An 18,889-nucleotide genomic window follows, 5' to 3' on the forward strand; every position below is an offset into this window, starting at 1 on the left:
ATGAGCATTTTCTGCTCAGGGTAAGCGGAGCGATAAGCAATTTGATTGGTGGATACTGTGAAACACAATAACTCTCCTTCTAATTGAGGTAGAATGTTCAAACTTGTTGTAGGTGTTTATTAGGTGAATGCCTTGATGGAGTTCGATGATAAACATTGTCTGCTTATAATTATGGTAAGCAGAGATAAGCAATCTGATTGATGCTTTGGGGCACAATAACTTTGGTTTTATTTAAGTGAAAGTGATGAAACTTGGGATATGTATTCCTTATAACCTAAGGAAGACAACTGCATGTCCCAACCCCCAGGGACAGAGCCACGCCCAATTTTTGTGTTTATCGTTTACAGTCCGCAATTCTGAATGGATCAACTTGGCATATGTGATCCTTGTAACCTGAGGGCGTCAACTATTGATTTTGGTGAATGCCCCAACCTCCAGGGGCAGAGCCACGCCCAATTTTTTCCTTTAGCACCCAAAGGCCTCAATTCTGAATGGTAAACTTATTCCTTATACCCTAAGGACGGCAACTATTGATGTTGGTGCACAACCCCCTCCCCCACCCCCACTCCCTGCCCTTTCAGCGGTGCCACACCCACTTTTTGTTGATATTTTGTCTGTAAATGATATATACAGGTTGCAATTATTAATAGATTTGGATCCAATTCGGAATGATCCAGCATAGGGTTGTACCTATATATATTGGTCTATGTCCAACAACCAGGGGCAGAGCCACGCCCAATTTTTGTATTTTTTGTCTACAGGCTGGAATTCTTAATGGATCATCTTGGATCTTGGCATATTTATTCCTTATACTGTAAGGATAGCAACTATTTTTTTTGGTGCATGCCCCGACCCCCAGGGATGTGGTACCACACCCTCTTTTTTTGTTAGTTTTTATCGGTAAATACTCTATAGGTTGCAATTATTAACAGATTTTGTTCAAATTCAGCATATGAATCATTTCAATAACAGGATGGTACCTATTTACATTGTTCCAAATCCAAACCCCAGGGGCGGAGCCATGCCCAATTTTTGTATTTACCGTCTACAGGCTGCAATTCTGAATGGATCATCTTGGAACTTTGGATATTTATTCCTTATACCGTAACGACAGCAACTATTTATTTTGGTGCATGCTCCGATTCCCTGGGGCATTTTCACAGCCACTTTTTTGTTAATATTTTGTCTGTAAATTTGGCATAACAAACCCAACGCCTAGCCTTCTTTGCCTCTTGTCATATTACAGCCATTTCATATTTCATTCTCTTTATTTTAAAAAGTACCATATCAATCAAAGTAGGAATGTGGACGTATATTGAGGCATTAGCAATGCTCTTGTTGTTAATGTTATCGATCTCTTTCAGTCCCTATAAAGTTATAGGAAATACATATTAATATAATCAGCATATTTATACTTGTGTAAATGCTATCTTACAAGAAGGAACGTCCTCCCGAATTTGAATTTGTTCTTAATTATGTATCTTCTAGTTTGTATTCACTTATTCAAACCCAACTACAAAATGTCAATGTACATCTCAAATCTGTATATAACTTGATCAGCTATTGCATATTTTTTCATTTAGATTGATTAAAATAGTCTGTCATTATTTATTTAATACTCTAATTACTCCATGAAACTTTTCGTCAATATACATACTTTCCGAACATTATTTCTTAAATGGGACATCAAATATTAATTTACAAAGGCACATTCACATATAAATACCAATATAAATAGACCTATGTGTCTATGGGTATACAGAAAATATAAATAGATTGGTCTAATATATCTACAAAAACTTAAATAAATTTAAATTGGACTGCACACATCAAAATTAAGCACACAGGAATGGCCGATCCAAAACTGAGCTGCGTTGCGCATGCTCGGAAATCTTAAATTCAATCGAAGCATGGAGCCAATTTCATCAGATAGCAAATTCCGAATTAAACAAATAGTCCCGAATGGTAGTGATGGTTCATTCTTATCGGAAAATAAATCAATAATTTGAAATAACCAAGAGAACATAACTCCGTCAACATTGAAAACCCAAAACAAATATGTCCGCGGATGGTGCACAAAAGCAGTGTATTTTACAATGCAGTCGAATGGATATATCTTGTGAAATATAGCACGCAGGTACAGTTTCTTGGCAGTTTATAATAAAGGATTATCTAGGGTTGTTGTTTATATAAATATAGTGCCATGACTGTAAATAGTTTTCGAGATTTTTTTCAGCTCGGGTCACCCTATCACTGTACCTCACTCACACACCACTAGCAGACGACATAGTTAACAAGGAGGAGTGGTTTCGATACCCAGCATGTACGTGACAAGGAGATGGGTCATCTGTCCAGCCTTGTGGGTTTTTTCTGGGTCTTCTGGATTCCTCCTACTGCTAAAGACCCCTACGTGCATGCAATGTAATAAAATAAAATTGATCAATATGTTATTCCTAAATTGACTTAGTCAGTCTCTTGTTTGCTTTTATGTCAATTATATAAATACAGTTTTAACTGTTTTTACACATAATATTAAAAACCATAAACTTAACTCCATTTATTGTGACAAGGGCCTGACAAGGACAGCTGTCTAGTCGTTCGGATGGGACGAAAAACCGAGGTCCTGTGTACACATTGCCGTGCACGTAAAAGATCCCTTGGCAGTTGGAATTCGATATAAGAGTAGGCCGTAGCGCCGCTGCCCGGGCAAAATTTCCCTCATAGCACACCGTATGCCATATGCCCATCTTCATTAGCCCAGGTTAGGAGCAGAACAGTAGGATGTTAAACCCCATTTCATTTCATTTTCATTTGTGACTGAAACTGGTTCCCTGCCCCAGCCCATTACATTATAGCACCAGTGGTACGGTATAAGATCATTTAACCAAACTTAAATTATTTTTGAATAAGAATCAATGAAAAATTAATGAACACTCTTAGAAAGTTTTTAAATTTTCAAAATTTAATTCACATGAATGTATTAAAAAAAAAAAGATTGTGTGATAAACCAAATTAAAAATAGCTAAATGAAATATAAGAGGAGCATAGATAGAATCTTCGTTCTGCCTGTTAGAGTGACACATTTGATGTTAATTATTTTATGTATTCTTCAATCATTTAACACTGATGGGTGCAAATTTGTATTCTGCTAATCAGATTCATGTGTGCATTGCCTTGGAATTCTTAGTTTAGCTTTCATTCTTATTCCATTTTCGGCTCTTGTGACGATTCCTGCAAATTTTTTCACATCATGGTTTGGATCAAGTTCAAGGTGAAATCTGTTCAGTATTTTCACCAATAAAACTTTAATTTCATGCATGGCAAAATTCTGTCCGATACAGTTTCTTGGACCAGCTGAAAATGGTATATAAGCAAAAGGGTTTATTTTGTCAATGTTTTCTGGACTGAATCTCTCCGGACGAAATTCTAGAGAATCTTCCCAAATGCTTGGATTATGATGAAGTCCGTAAATCAAAATGGTGGTCATGGTGTCATTTGGAATAGTTTTGTCCAGAACCTTGCAATCCTGTTCTGTATGTCGTGTTATGAAGGAGATGATGCTGTGAAGATGAAGGGATTCTTTTATGCACATGGTGAGATAGGGTAGTTCATTGAGGTCGCTTGCCATAAGGTCATCTGTCATTCTTCCAGACAACAATTCATCTATTTCTATCTGGACCTGACTCTGTATTTTTGGATGCTGTGCTAAGGAAAAAATTGTCCAGGATAAAGCACTTGCAGTAGTATCATGTCCTTTAAACAAAAATGTGTCTACTTCAGCTCTGATTTCTTGGTCAGTTAACCCCAAACCATTCTCATCCATTGCCATTAACAAAATGTCTAGGAAATCAGTGTACCTCTTCCTTTGGGACTGAAGTTTTGGTACTTCTTTCTGAAGAACTTTGCGCCTCTTGGAGATAATTTCTTCAGCGACATTATGAACATAATCACAGTTTTTTTTTAAAATCTTTCCCCAACTTTGTCAGATTAAAGAGCCAATCAAACTGAAGCCAAGGCTTCAAAATCCTTAGAGTTATGGTTCTACTTAGTTCATGTACAGCTTGGACATATGGGTGACCAGTCCCAAGTTCCTGACAGTTTGTATCATAGGAGAAAGCACATTTTAGGATAACATCTAATGTAAACATCGTGATTACAGAAAACATTTCGAAGTTTTCATCCTTTGTCGCAATTTTTTTGATTTTTGAACAACAGATATCAGCTGCCGTATTTTTAATAATTAAGTAAGGTTTTAGAATTTCAAAATGAAATGCCGGGGTCAGTAGTCGGCGATTTCTAGCCCATTTTTCTCCGTTGCTGAGCAGAAGACCATCCCCTAACCAAGGTTTGAGCAAGTGGTAAAGCTTTCCTTTCGGCATGGATGATTTAAGAACTGGTTTCACGGTTTCTGGTGACGTAAGGCTTACATCTGCCAATAAAGGCCCAAACCAACTTAGACAAAAATCATTGTATCTTGCAGTCCTTTCACGGATCGTCTTCAAACAAGCATCATCTGGAGCAGGATAATAAAGCAAATGACCCCAAAACCAATGTGGTGGATCAGAAGGAAACTCTTGCAATATGGCTGACCTTGTACGGAATCTGTATATATAGGCAACTAATTTTAAAGAACAATAAATGCTTATAATGATAGTTCCAATTTCAAGAATCGTAGGGATGCTGAAGGCATCCATATTGCACAATTATCCCTAATATTATAGAATGACAGACTGTATAAAATGTCTTGTCTTCCTTTTTCAACAAAAACCTAGTTGACTCAGTTTTGTTTGGACTTTGTACATAATTATCATAGAGACTGTCAACATATGAGCTTGGAGAGATTACGCTATGTTATGATTACACAATAATATCAATTTGCAATGCAGGCTATGGTGTTATAATTGGCCCACCAGTCATCTTGACATATTTATTTAATGTACTTGTGGTGTCTCTTTATGGGTTTAAAATTCACTTAACAAAAATTAGAGAGAGAGAGAGAGAGAGAGAGAGAGAGAGATGGGGTTTAACGTCCACTCCACTCAACACAAACAAGGACACTTTGGGACTAACATCGAGAGAAATTGGGTTTAATGTCCACTCAACACAAACCAGGTCATTTTTGGACTATCATGTAGTAGCCTATATCTTTATTTAAATAATTCACTTGTCTGCAGAGGTCTGTACCAGTGAAAGGAAACTGGATTAAATTGACTCAGATACGCAGGAGCCACTACAAAACTATGATAATAAATTGTCTGAATCCATCACTTTGCCACCCCAGAACACACACAACCCCCTACGACTAACACCCCCCCCCTCCTCCACTGCCACCCCTGTAATTAGTACTTGCAATATGCAAGCGCTATCTCATATATCGTTTTGAATTCTATTAGTTAGTCTGTGGTAGAATTGGTAATGATGATGTCATTTCCTTTTTTCAGGCACATGTATTGGACAGATTGGGTGTTAAAACCGTCTGAAATCACATCAAAAATAGAGAAAGCTTGCATGGATGGAAGTAACAGAATGACACTAGTCTCGGATGAGATACAGTGGCCAAACAGTCTCACACTCGATTTCCTTACACAGACCATTTACTGGACAGACGCTTATTATGATAGAATAGAGAGTATATCAGTTAATGGAACAGATAGAAAGGTAGGTAACTCCCACGATTCACTGGATGATATTTCACACTGTTAAAGGTTCATTTTGTCAGTTAATTCTGTATAGTAGTCATATAAAATTATCATGTCATACAAAACCTACTTGTTAATTGCATTGATTGCAGATTTATATGATTAGCTTTTAAGATGTGTGTAACTCTCATTAGGATTGCTGTGGATATTAGTTTCAGAGAGTGATCTAAGCCATCTATTTGGGTGTTAGATAATTGCCTGGTCTAAAGTTGATATAGGCTTAAAGGCTTAATAATAATGCCAAGGTCAAAAACAAAAATGACTGTTGTGTGCCTGCACCGCAAATTGAGACAAATTTTTTAAACACTATTATCACCCCATGTGTAATTCCCCTTCTTTTTAAAGCCTTCATCTGGTATAAGAACACAAAATTAATTAAAATAGAATTTCAAGTGTTTCACATTATATTTCTAATTGTTTGTGTTTATTTCTCAGGTTATTGTTAAATTCGAAAAGTTGAATCATCCGTATGGTATAGCAGTCTTTAAGAATTTCATCTATTGGGCCGAATCGTTGTCTGGACAGATATTTTGTTATGATTCAGATAAAAATATAACCAGTATTATCAGGAATGATAGTAATCCACTATTTGATTTAAAACTTTATGATCCAAATATTCAGCAAATAGGTAAATATTTAAAACTCCTTTGTAATACAAAGACTACTCTGTTAAAAAAAAAAATAACAAATGTTTTAAGAGGGTTTTCAATAGACGGCTTGATCTTGCTTTAACTCCGTACATCTTATCAAGCACTTCACATAATACCCTGCATATTTTGTCACTAATTTCAGTTGGCTACTCAACCAGCTAGGGGCCTCTTATATTCCTTATAGGAAATATCATCGGGAATACCATGTCTCGCGCTTTTCAGGGCAAATGTCTACCTGAGATAATCGAGTTGCAAGGGCTCGTTCAATGTCATGGTTTCCATGGAGGTCGCCATGGTTGATTTGACTGTGTTTGTGTCATGACCTGTGATTGGATACTATTGTTCACGTATCTGCATTAAAGGGAGATAATGTAGCTATAAGTTCGAGAATTGCAGACCAGTCTTGCAACGTCTAGATGTTGTAAAACTCACGGTCATTGCTTCGGGAATATAGGGGTCCGGTGGCTCAGTGAAAAAGTCTCTGGCTCACTAACATGGATGTTCCAGATTTTATCGAGTTGTTTGCCAAGAAAGTTTCTCAGGATTTTCAGGCATGATTTCTATTTGTTAGTGATGCATTATGTAGGGCCTGACTAAGAACATCATCTAGTTCTGATGGTACGAAACCAGAACAGTTTTATACTGCTTCGGCTACTTGATTGTTACAATCACTGGCAGACAAGATAGCAAGGCCTTCTTATACTTAGGGAAGTGTTGTGCAAATTAATAGTCATCACTATAATATAGTTGTGCCAAAAGGTCAAATTGTATTACAATGCCATTGTGGTGGAGTTTTGAGTGTTTGTGCATCCAATGTGAACCAAGTTTGAGGGATGGTTGCAAGACCTCCAGGACATTGTTCATGATTTGCATTACATGTCAGTTTGGCTTCTGCATTATTCATATTCACATAATTAATATAACTAAATAGATTTAAATTGTATTGTCTAAGGTTCAGATTCTTCTCTTTACGTAGTTGTTAAATGGAATTTAACTTTATTTTATATTTCAGGTCTAACAACCCTGCCATGTGCGAAATATAATGGTGGCTGTGAAGAAATTTGTCTTTCTATACCAAATGGTCATGTCTGTCAATGTGGAAAAGGCAGGAAACTAACAGCAGATAAAATACATTGTGAAGGTAAGTTGTATAATTACAACATGGCAGGCATTTGGTACTTATCTCTATATTTAAAAATGGATGCCATCGTTAAAATTACATTCAGAAATTTTGTGTTACCAAAAATGGTCCACACAGTCTTTAATATGGAACTAAACACCATGCAATACAGCTTCCAACTGGATTTTTAAACACCCACATTGAAATGTGGTTGTATATTGTCGTCGCCATCCATCCATCTGTCTGTTCTAATGATTTTCAACGATTTCTGATAATTACTGCCAGAGTTATGGCCCTTGATCACTTTGAAAAATCTTGTAGACGCTCTAGAGGCTAAATCCGATTGACTCGAAATTTATACAGTGTTTAAGGTCATGATACGGAAGAAATCTATTGATTTTCATTGATTTCCGATAATTACTGCCAGAGTTATGGCCTTAATCACTTTGAAAAATCTTGTGGATGCTCTAGGGGCTAAAGTTAATATCTGCTTGACTTTAAATTTATACACAGTGTTTAATGTCATGAGACGAAGAATCCTATTGATTTACAGCGATTTCCGATAATTACTGTATTTCCTGGATTATGGCCCCTGATTGTATGAAAAAACACGTTTTTAGCTTGTGGTGCCTCTAGAGGTTACAGTTTTTATCGTTTTTAAAAAACCCGATTACACCATGGTGGCGGTTGAGTTTGAATTTCATGAAAATCAGACCAAAACTGCCAGACAAAATAGGTTGTGGACCCTGTAGAGAGGTGACAACTTTTATCCGATTTCAATGAAACTTAAAATATATGTTTATATACCAAAGATCAGGGTTTCTGTCGATACTTGCACGTATCAGATTGGAACTTCTGGATTATGGCCCTGATTTTACGTAAAATCGCTTCTTTTTTTTAGCTTGTTCTCTGTCCATGTCTTTTAAAATGTGGGCGTATCTTGTATAGCAACCTCTTGTTTTAATGGCCTTAGACCTAAACTGAACTTATTTGTGTTGCATTCACGTTAATCCCCATTTTTCCATTTCTTTCAGAAGTAATTCTAGACAATTAATCCAAATAATTCATTTTACCTTCTAGATAATCCAGACTATAATATGATAATAGTTCTAGATAATTGATGCTAAAATTCATTTTAACCTTCTAGATAATCCAGACTATAAAGCACCAGACGCATGTAATTCACTACGTCAGTTTTCATGTAAAGATGGAAGTTGTATCAACAAACAGTGGACGTGTGATGGAGATAGAGATTGTTTAGATGGCTCTGATGAAGATTATTCAGATACAGGATATTGTAGTAAGTTTTTACAAAATGCCTTTGGAGAGTTCTGAAACCTTGTTTCATATATAAATATCAAATAATTTATTTGATTTATGATTAGCCCCTCCTTCCATGCCAATCATATATTTCTGTCATCATTCCATTGTCTTTCTGTTGTCCATAATTTCTTGGGACAACTCAGGATAGAGACTACATTTATTTTTTGATTTTCATATAATTCATATACTTCATTAACACTAATGCAACAAAGAATCCAAATGTTAGCAATATTGGATGATTTTAATTTATTTTAAAGAGATGAGTGTGATCACTGAATTTCAATAAAAATTAAACTTTTCAAAAACCTTTTGTTTGTTTGAAATAGGGACATCATTATTCGCGGCATTATCTCTAGTTAACCTGGTAGCATAATCACAGACAAAAGCAAGCAAAGAATTTCATATTTTTGATATGATGGTCTATCTAATTTACCAGCTGTTCATTCAATGTTTAACTTCATGACATGAAGCCGTCTTCATTAGCCCAGTTGAGGAGCAAAACAGTAGGACGTTAAACCCCATTTCATGACACGAAGAAACCTATTAATTTTGAACGATTTCATATAACTATTACTGTAATAGTTACGACCCTTGATCGCTTTGATCAGGTTTGTGAAATACATGTCAAGAAGCGACTCCCAGGGCGGAATTAAAGAAGTTAAAATACAATACATTATTATTTTATTTTATTTTTTTCAGAAAGTAAAGCATGTGATGATCCGTCGATGCATAGGTGTTTAAATAGTTCTTGTATACATCAACATCTAGTCTGTGATGGTCATCTAGATTGTCCACATGGGGATGATGAGTCCAAATGTACCAGCAAAGGTACTGTATACTATCTTGTTGGGTTGGGTGGCCGATTGGGGGGGGGGGGGGTTAACGCATGTGTCTTTCAATAAAAAAAGGTTAGATGAAAATTGCAAGACATTATCTGTAGTTAAAGTATTAGGTGTAAAGAACCCTAGCATCCCTGTGCTAATCCAAATCTTAGCCTGCATTGGTGTTTAGAACTGTAAATTGTGTGACAATGAACATTGTCTTGTACACATGTCGGTGTGTATGTTAAAGTACTACATGTAAAAGTAGTTTGAATTCAAAGAAGCTTAGGCTAAAATGTTGCTGTCTAGGCAAAATTCTCCCCTTTACATTACACACATAACCACAGAAATAAAAATTACCATAATTACCATATGTTAGTCTCAAAATGTGTTGATGAGACACTAAACCCCATTCCTTTTCTTTCCATTTATGTTCAGAGTCCCATTGAGTGCATGGAGAAAACGCTTGTATCACAGTTGAAAACTAAAACAATTTGGTAAAATTAGAGAATCTCAAACTTTCAAGTCACAGTTATTTGTGTTTTGATTGACGAGAGAGTCCTAAAATGTATCGCTTTGAACACGCATATATAGATGGATTATTGAGCCCGCTATACATGATGATAATGATTTTATATTTACAGATGGTTCATGTGCTAAAAATCATACAAAATGTGGTGGTACAAGTGGTCGATGTATACCTTCAGCATGGATCTGTGATAATGAAATTGATTGTGCCGATGGTTCTGATGAAAAAGAACATTGTGGTAACATTTTACATTTATACTATTCAAAAAAAGTAGGGGATATTTGATTTTGGGGGCATAATACTAAAATATGCAAATGACTACGAAAAAAGTCACTATAGAACCTAACAGAAGAAACATTTCCAGTTACATGTGACGCCCAAACGCACCAATAGCTACAGCATGGAATGCAGGTGATGCTTGGGATCATCATGGGGGTCCAACCCAAGATTTGCACGACTCTGACTTTGAATGTTACAGTCATTGTGGCATTGAATTCCAGGGTGGAAACATCAGTTTAATTGTTTTAGTGACCAGAAAACAAATTTTGATATACGTCAGCTTACCCAAAATGAAAGGTTACGTGCCCTTGGCATGCTACAGATCGGCACAACACAGGCGGTTGTGGCGCGGACGATGAATGTTTCTCAGTCTGTCATAAGCAGGCTATGGTCCAGATACCGTGATACACAATCTGTACAGGACAGACCACGCTCAGGTCGACCAAGGGCGACAACTCAAGCCCAGGATCGATTTATCCGTACCTTGGCCTTGAGAAATCGTGTCATCACAGCAAATCAGATCAGCGCTCGTCTTCAAACAGACACTGGTGTGAGAGTGAGTGGCCAGACGATTCGGAATCGACTGCATAGGGGTCACCTTCGCGCCCGACGTCCTCGCGTGATCCCTTGTTTGAGAGATCATCACATTCAGGCAAGACGTCGTTGGTGTAGGGATCGTCAACACTGGGATAATCGACGCTTGGAGCAATGTGATGTTTTCAGATGAGTCAAGGTTCACTGTTGATTTTTTGGACAGACGTAGGAGGGTGTGGCGTCGTCGAAACGAGCGCTTCCAAGACGTTAACGTCATCAGACATGATCGATTTGGGGGGTGGTTCTGTTATGGTGTGGGGAGGCATCACTGTTGCTGGAAGAACGGCTTTACATATTGTTGCAGGGCGTGTTACAGGCCAGTACTACCGGGACAACATCTTGGCAGTCCATGTTGTGCCGTTCGCACGACGTCATGGCCGCCGTTTCATCTTCCAGGATGACAACGCAAGATGTCACAGGGCCAGGATCGTTACAGGTTACCTCCAGAACATCACCACATTACCTTGGCCAGCACTGAGTCCCGACCTCTCCCCCATCGAGCATGTCTGGGACATGCTTGGACAGAGGTTACGTCAACGTCAACAACGTCCTGCCAATGTCCAAGAACTTGCTGCTGCGTTGCAACAGGAATGGGACAATCTGGACCAAAATGACCTTAGACGTCTCATTATGAGTATGCCACGTCGGATCAATGCTTGTTTGGCAAACAGAGGAGGATTTACCCGTTACTGACTTGGTTGTGATGCTGTGGTAACTTTGCTGTTTGACCCCGGGTATCATTTTACCCTTATAATGGTCAGTCTGTGCCTTACTTAGTCTAACGATCATTTGGAATAAATCGATGAATGTGAACTTCATTTCATTTTGTCATTTGTTTCTTCGTCAGTTTCATTAGGTGACTTTAATAACACTTAAAAATCAAATATCCCCTACTTTTTTTTAATAGTATATATCCAATATGACCCTATGCAATTAGGAGTAATGTTTATGTAGTAGATCTAAAGTTATATATTTGTGTCCCCCTATTGTAGGGTGCCACACACACTCAAAATTTGCACTATTAAAACTTGAACTTACATCTGTTCAATCTCAAATGTTGATTTCTCAGGGGATTATTAGACAGAGATGCAGCACATTTACATTCAATCGCTTTTATTAACCTATTAATAGCCATCACACTTGACATTGTCCACATATCTATAAACTAATGATTTAGATTGTTAGTAATACAGCAGATTTAGAAAATTACATTAAGTTCTATGTTATTAACTATACCCGTTAGGAGCAGCATCTTTTGTTCAAGTACAATTCACATCTTCAAAGTTTGCAGGTTAGGTACAAACAGATTATTAGTAGTATTTTCTTTTTGCTTTCTCAAGGTTCCTAAAACAATTGTTTTTGCCTAACCACCAAGTTACTAATTAGATTTCTTGTTCTAGCTTTGTATCAAATGATTCGTATTAACCCTTTCAATGCTAGACGTAAATCCACTGCCTGAGGAAAAAAGGGATGCTGGAACTGAATGCCATGCAGTACTTATGGAAGCTTTTATGAAAAATCTTTTTGTCTGTTGGGATGGGCATGAGGTTGGGCTAAGAGGAAAAAATAGAATTTTGGAAATTTGCATAATAATGTAGTCACGTGACGTCATGGTGGCCATTTTGGATTTCTCATTTCTCACTAAAGCTAACACGAAATCGAAATACTTAAAAGATATTGTTTTTTTCACTGGATTTTGATAAAGATATATAAAATGAACAAAAATATCAATAGCAGCCATGAGCAATGCCGCCACGAACACTCGCATCACGTCTCCCGCTGCCATGACCACGTGCGGATTGCAATACCTTGTTTTTACTTTCACTTTCATCCCCAAGTCCCATATCATTATCAATATAGTCAGTCAATAGATCTACACATTCGGGACTCAGGAATTGCCTACGTCTTTTACGATCCACCAGGCCAGCATTATTATCAACATCAGAATTATTGTCAGAATCTACTGCAGACACAGGGATATCGTGTTCACATTGGGCTTGTTCATCATGCACGGGAGACATAGCTAGCCATGGGCGGAACGTCGCGCAACAAATCACACACTTCATAATACCGGTACCAATCACTGTCCTGACTACTATCATTATCAAGTAACTGGAAATCACCCGCCTCGAAATTGTCCACGTGTTGGTCAGCAAGACGTCATTCACGACTTCTTCGAGAGTGCATCGTCTACGTTATCACTATGCACTCCGCCATTTTACGGTTTGTCGCTTTGAAACACGTGGAAATATGTTCTAGTGTATAGAAAATACAAAAGATGGCCCTTGCAGTTACGGTACTAATTTTAGCGAGGGCTTTACTGAGTACACGGTAATACCGGGTACGCGCATTTTACCGACATTTTATAATACCCGGTACTACCGGGTATACGCAGTGAAAGGGTTAAATAGTTTTGATTAAAGTCAGTCTGCTAGAGGATACTGAGTAGACTGGTTTAGCATGACTATTGATGTACACTTTACTACCTATTCCACTTTCATATTATATAAATGACTTTATTATTATTATTATTAATATTATTATATGTAATTCAGGGCCATTTATGGTAATGTAAAATCTAGAATATTTTTTGTTAATTATTTTCAGACACAGCCAAATGTGTTGAAGATCAGTTCCAATGTGCATTCGGCCATTGTATACCATACTCTTATAGATGTGATAACGAATATGATTGTCCTGATAATTCAGATGAGGTATGTAACACATCTTAATGTTATCGACATTATGGGTGCCGCAGTGGGTCAGTGAGTAGTTGTCCTGATAATCCAAAAACTGAGCTCCTGGATATAGGCTATGTTGACATGCACATAGAAGAACCCTTGGTGATTGAAATTCCATTGCTGTCCGAGTAAAATTTTCCTCTTGGCACACTGAATGGTGTATGCCCCTCCTCATTAGCCCAGTTGGTGCCGAAAAATAGGAAATTGAACCCCTTTTCATTCATTCATTATCTTTCTAAATACTGAATAGAATTGACCCATTTTTTGACTGATTCTATAAAGAGGTTCAACTTTCACAATATTTTAATTTTGAAAGTATTCAGAACCCCTGAAATGACAATCACCATCTTTAAACGTGATGTATATTTCAGATGGATTGTAAATCTTGGTGTCATCCCCAACAAGAGTTTGCTTGTAAAGATTCATCAATATGTGTATTAAAGAAATATTTATGTGATGGTGAAGCCAACTGTCCTGATGCTTCTGATGAAGAGAATTGCAGTAAGTAATGAATGTCTGTAGGCCAACTTAGAAAGCTGTCACTTGCTGTACTGTTATAAACTGTTATTCCTAGATTCAATATTAACCACAAGACTATATATCTTTAATTTTGACAAATAATAATAATACATTATTAACCCTTTTGCTCTTGCACTTGTACTCCTTAGACCGCCTCAAACTGCCAGAATCACAAATATGGCACAAGTGTTCTAATCCATTCAATACCATGGAAATCCAATGGTCTAGAGATTTCATTATGTTATTGGTATGTGAATAAATGCCTAATTGATAATCAATATAACATTTTAAGCCATAAAAAATACCTGCACTAGTCAGATTTAAGTCTTGACATACTGAATCTTTAACATGACAGAAGAAAATTTACATTCTTGCAATTAACTGTGTATTAACAATTGAAGTAGACAGAATATCCTGTTAACTCTTGGTCTCATAATTGTTAAGTCCACTGTTTATATTTCATTAACTGTGTATTAACAGTCATAAGAGAAGGTATTATCTTGTTAAATCTTGGTCTCATATTAAGACAATTGTTTATATTTCAGATATAACAACAAACTCACATTGTAATGAACATCAGTTTCTATGTGATGGTGGTATTTGTATTTCGAGTATCTGGAGATGTGATGGTGATAAAGACTGTACAGATGGAACAGATGAAAGTTCTTGTTGTAAGTTCTGTCATTTAAACTGTATTTAAAGTGGACAAGATGTCTAGAATGCAAAAACTCTTACCTTACTCTTTGGATCGTCAGGGTTTTTTTTTGTTGCCTGACATGCCTAAAACCATGCTTTTTTAATGTTGTTGAACTCCTTTTTTTGCAAGGGAATGCCTGCCTTTAATATCAATTGTAAAGGCACATATATGTCAAAACCTTAACATATATTTTAAATATAAAAATGTAAAAGAAACCTTCATGAAGATTGCTCTTGGTAGTACAAATAAGATAGCACAATTATTATGTTTGTCTAATAAGAAAGATAAAGATATCAGTGTGAAATCCATAGAAACTAACGTAAACTTAAATGGCCATAATTGAGGCTTTATATAATAGAGAGAGAGAGAAATGGGGTTTAACGTCCACTCGACACAAACTAGGTCATTTCGGGACTAACATGGTTTATTTTTATTTACATAATTCGCTTGCGCGTAGGGGTCTTTTGCAGTGGGAGGAAACCGGAGGCCCCGGAGAAAACCCACGAGGTTGGACAGGCGACCCTACTCCTTGCCACGTACAACCAGGGCTTTATATAATAACCTTAGTTATTTGTTTGTTATAGCACCAGATGCGATGAAGACCTGTCATCCAATGGAGTTCCAATGTACAGATAAATCTAGATGTGTACCTAAATCATGGAAATGTGATGGGGAGGCTGATTGTGCTGATAAATCAGATGAAGAACACTGTTGTAAGTTAGGTTTTCATTCCCTGTGCACATATTGTCCTCCCTTAGCTGTCCTGGTAAGAGAAAAAAGACAAGCAAAGAAATTCAACAACACATTATATTACTATAATACAGTATTTTAGAAATTGATCTGGGAACTATTTTGCTGAACCTTATGCGATTTTAACAATACACATGGCTAAATTTTGGAATGATAGCATGGATGAAAACAACACGATGAAGAAATTAATAGGTTTAATTTTAATGCGAATGATATTTTATGTGTGTTTTTAAAACTTTACAGCAAAAGATTGTCAATACCCCAATTTCTGTTGTAATGCTCAACAGAATGATATTTTATATGTATTATTTTAAAACTTTACAGCAAAAGATTGTCAGTACCCCAACTTCCGTTGCAATGCTCAAGAAAATGTTTGTCTTCCTCCACATAAAGTATGTGATGATGTAGAGGATTGTGTTAATGGTACAGATGAGCACAGAGGTTGTCATAGAAGTAAGTAAATCATCACTCATCAAATAAAATAATTTATGAATCAAAAACTAGTGTTCCATAGACGTAGTAATCTTGTTGGGGCAACATTCATTTTAAAAAGCCAAAGGCTCCGTCAATTTGAATATAATTGATAAGAAACTTGGCATGCTTTTTCTTTGGACTTGCTATTACGAAAGGCCTACATTTCCAAGATGGCCACTATTATTACATGATGCTCGGTTCCTGATCTAAATAATTGTTACTATGGCCTATATTAACAACTCACTGTAGTGTTGTTTGCTATTGGGTGATTTTCAGTTTAGATCTATGGTGGATGTCAGCCTGGCAGAAAACAGCAATATTACGAATACATTTATTGTAACACTAAGTTATCTTGAAGATTTCATCAATGCTTTTGACATAACAATTCTTGTTCATCCAGTGTCATTGAGTTTACAACAGATGAGTTGTATTGGAAATATTAGAAAGAACTCACAGCCTCATATGTACAACTAGGTAGAAAGAACTCCCAGCCTCACCATAATAAAGCATCCTATATTTATTTGTATTATTAGAATTAATTGTATGATATTTTGTGTGTATTTTTAGTGATGGATCCATGTTTACCAGGAAACAATGACTGTAGTAATATCTGTCATCGTACACCAACTGGATATGTCTGCTCATGTCCAGAAAAAAAGAAAATTTCAAATGACAATGTGACATGTGAAGGTATGAAATAAAACTAAGAACATTAATTACTTGTTGATGAATGATAACCAGTATTCATTTGTTTTATCTTTCTTTAACATTCATTTTAACTTTACATATACTTTATGATATGGTAAAAAAACAAAACGAATTCTCTTTATTTACTATTCTATTTAGATATATATTACTTATATTAGGCTTTCTTTTGAAGAATTTTTTGACCATTATGGCTTGGGTTAGGGTGAAATGGGGTTGTTTTTTTGGTTTTTTTTAGAGGAGTACTTTTTATTGTGTACCGGTAGTAACTTAAAGTAGCTAAGTCTCTAACTCAATATCATCCAAAATCTTCGACATTGAAAACACGATTTATTTGTCGGTTTAAATCAACATTGATGTTGTGATCTTAACGGGAAAAGATGGCCTTCTGATATCCAATATTTAAGACAAAATAAACATTTTACAATTGGTACACGAATCGTGTACCATAATACGTTTCAGCGCTATTTGTAATAAGGGTCTCGAAAAACGAGGCTAGGCATATTCCACAAGTCATGTCAAACGGTGATGCTCTATTCTTATCTTGAGAGCATGCCAAATAAATACTATCGGCGTAGACTGGAATAACCAGACGCTAGAGATTGAAATTCGATTGAGAATACTGGCGTATTTCGCCGAACCTAACGATTAGAAATTACAGTAAAACCAGAAACGATTGAATGTAAATCAATTTATATACATTCATATTACATTATTGTATGCGTTGCGACCCATTTGTGTCAATTTCTATGTCCCAAATATTAGCGATTTACCTCCTTTAAACTCTGCTTTAGGCTATTTGTCTATTTAAGTATATATTTATGATTGTTTTATAACAGATATAGATGTTTGTTCTACATGGGGTATTTGTAGTCAGAAATGTGAAAGTACGCCTGTTGGTCATCGATGTTTTTGTAATGATGGGTATATACTACAGAATGATGGCTACAGTTGTAAAGCAGATGGTATGGAATTTATTTTTTATTTTACACTGTGTCTTTATGACAGTATACTTAGTTCTGAATGTCAAAAGTGAAACACATTTACGCATGTTCTTTAGATCATAGGGTCTGTCATAAAGTCAAGTGGTGTGGTTTCAATTTCCCGCATGTATGTGACACGAAGTACAGTCAACTGTCCAACCGCCTGGGTTTTCTCTGTGTCAACCAGTTTCCTCTCACTACTAAAGACCCCTATGCGCAAGCAAATTATTGAAATAAAATGACCTAGTTTGTGTCAAGTGGATGATAAACCCTATTTTTTTCTCCCTCTCCCTAAACACATGACAACCATGGCTATAATGGAATAAAGCTGCTAGATAAACAGGGAACTGAAATTGACCTCTAGCATATATCAAATGACCCCTAACCTATATCAAAATATTCTCAATTATTGGATTACAAAATTATATTTTTTTTGTATTCTTTGTAGATGATGTTGCAGTTTATATTATTTATTCTAATCGTCATGAGATGAGACGAGTTGACCTTGGCAAAATGACCTTTGTGTCGCTAGTAGCAGGATTGCGTAACACTATCGCAATTGACTATCATTATGAGAAGCAGTTAATATTCTGGACGGATGTTATAGATGATAAAATTTATCGAGGAAAAATGATCCTGAACAGTAAGTAGATATTTATTAGGTAATATTGGGGGGTTAAGGGGGTGGGGGGGTCTATACTATATAAAACTTTAGTTTGGACCATAGTCAGCAAAGAGGTTTGCACAAAACATGCGCTACACATTCCAAGTAACATTTGGAATTGAATTTGGGTCATTCTGGTACTTGACCCAATTGTTGAATAGAATAAAAGCAATGATTGCCGCAAGGGCAATGATAATATGCCCTTTTTCATCATTAGCTGATATAAACCTCTTATTTGTTGACTCATAAAATATGTTTGAGTTATTTTGTGTTCAAGAAAAATCATGAGCATCGGAGCTGTTACATAATCAATAAAAAATAGCTGTATGGCAACCCTACCT

At 36.3% G+C, this 18,889-nt stretch overlaps 2 protein-coding genes across 2 annotated transcripts in view; one reads left to right on the forward strand and one right to left on the reverse strand.

The window, feature by feature from the left end:
• The window catches only part of LOC126832358 (low-density lipoprotein receptor-related protein 1), a 163,502-nt gene that overhangs the window by 88,613 nt on the left and 56,000 nt on the right, over window positions 1-18,889 (forward strand). Inside the window, exons 16-29 of the mRNA XM_050563103.2 lie at window positions 5,442-5,658; window positions 6,135-6,327; window positions 7,362-7,490; window positions 8,617-8,769; window positions 9,492-9,620; window positions 10,258-10,380; window positions 13,623-13,729; window positions 14,128-14,257; window positions 14,821-14,946; window positions 15,557-15,685; window positions 16,047-16,175; window positions 16,764-16,886; window positions 17,741-17,866; window positions 18,333-18,527. Of these exons, the coding sequence (XP_050419060.2) occupies window positions 5,442-5,658; window positions 6,135-6,327; window positions 7,362-7,490; window positions 8,617-8,769; window positions 9,492-9,620; window positions 10,258-10,380; window positions 13,623-13,729; window positions 14,128-14,257; window positions 14,821-14,946; window positions 15,557-15,685; window positions 16,047-16,175; window positions 16,764-16,886; window positions 17,741-17,866; window positions 18,333-18,527 (2,009 nt within the window). The remainder of the gene's footprint in view (window positions 1-5,441; window positions 5,659-6,134; window positions 6,328-7,361; window positions 7,491-8,616; window positions 8,770-9,491; window positions 9,621-10,257; window positions 10,381-13,622; window positions 13,730-14,127; window positions 14,258-14,820; window positions 14,947-15,556; window positions 15,686-16,046; window positions 16,176-16,763; window positions 16,887-17,740; window positions 17,867-18,332; window positions 18,528-18,889) is intronic.
• On the reverse strand, window positions 3,000-4,718 carry LOC130014325 (ultra-long-chain fatty acid omega-hydroxylase-like). The gene has a single exon (XM_056103362.1). It carries the CDS (start codon window positions 3,827-3,829, stop codon window positions 3,149-3,151), a length of 681 nt encoding a protein of 226 aa, XP_055959337.1. The 5' UTR covers window positions 3,830-4,718; the 3' UTR covers window positions 3,000-3,148.

Source organism: Patella vulgata, chromosome 9 (assembly GCF_932274485.2).
Source record: "Patella vulgata chromosome 9, xgPatVulg1.2, whole genome shotgun sequence".
Lineage (NCBI taxonomy): Eukaryota > Metazoa > Mollusca > Gastropoda > Patellidae > Patella > Patella vulgata.

Coding starts and splice junctions, on each gene's coding strand:
- LOC130014325 (XM_056103362.1), bottom strand. CDS start 3,829: ATGGCAATGGATGAGAATGGTTTGGGGTTAACTGACCAAGAAATCAGA.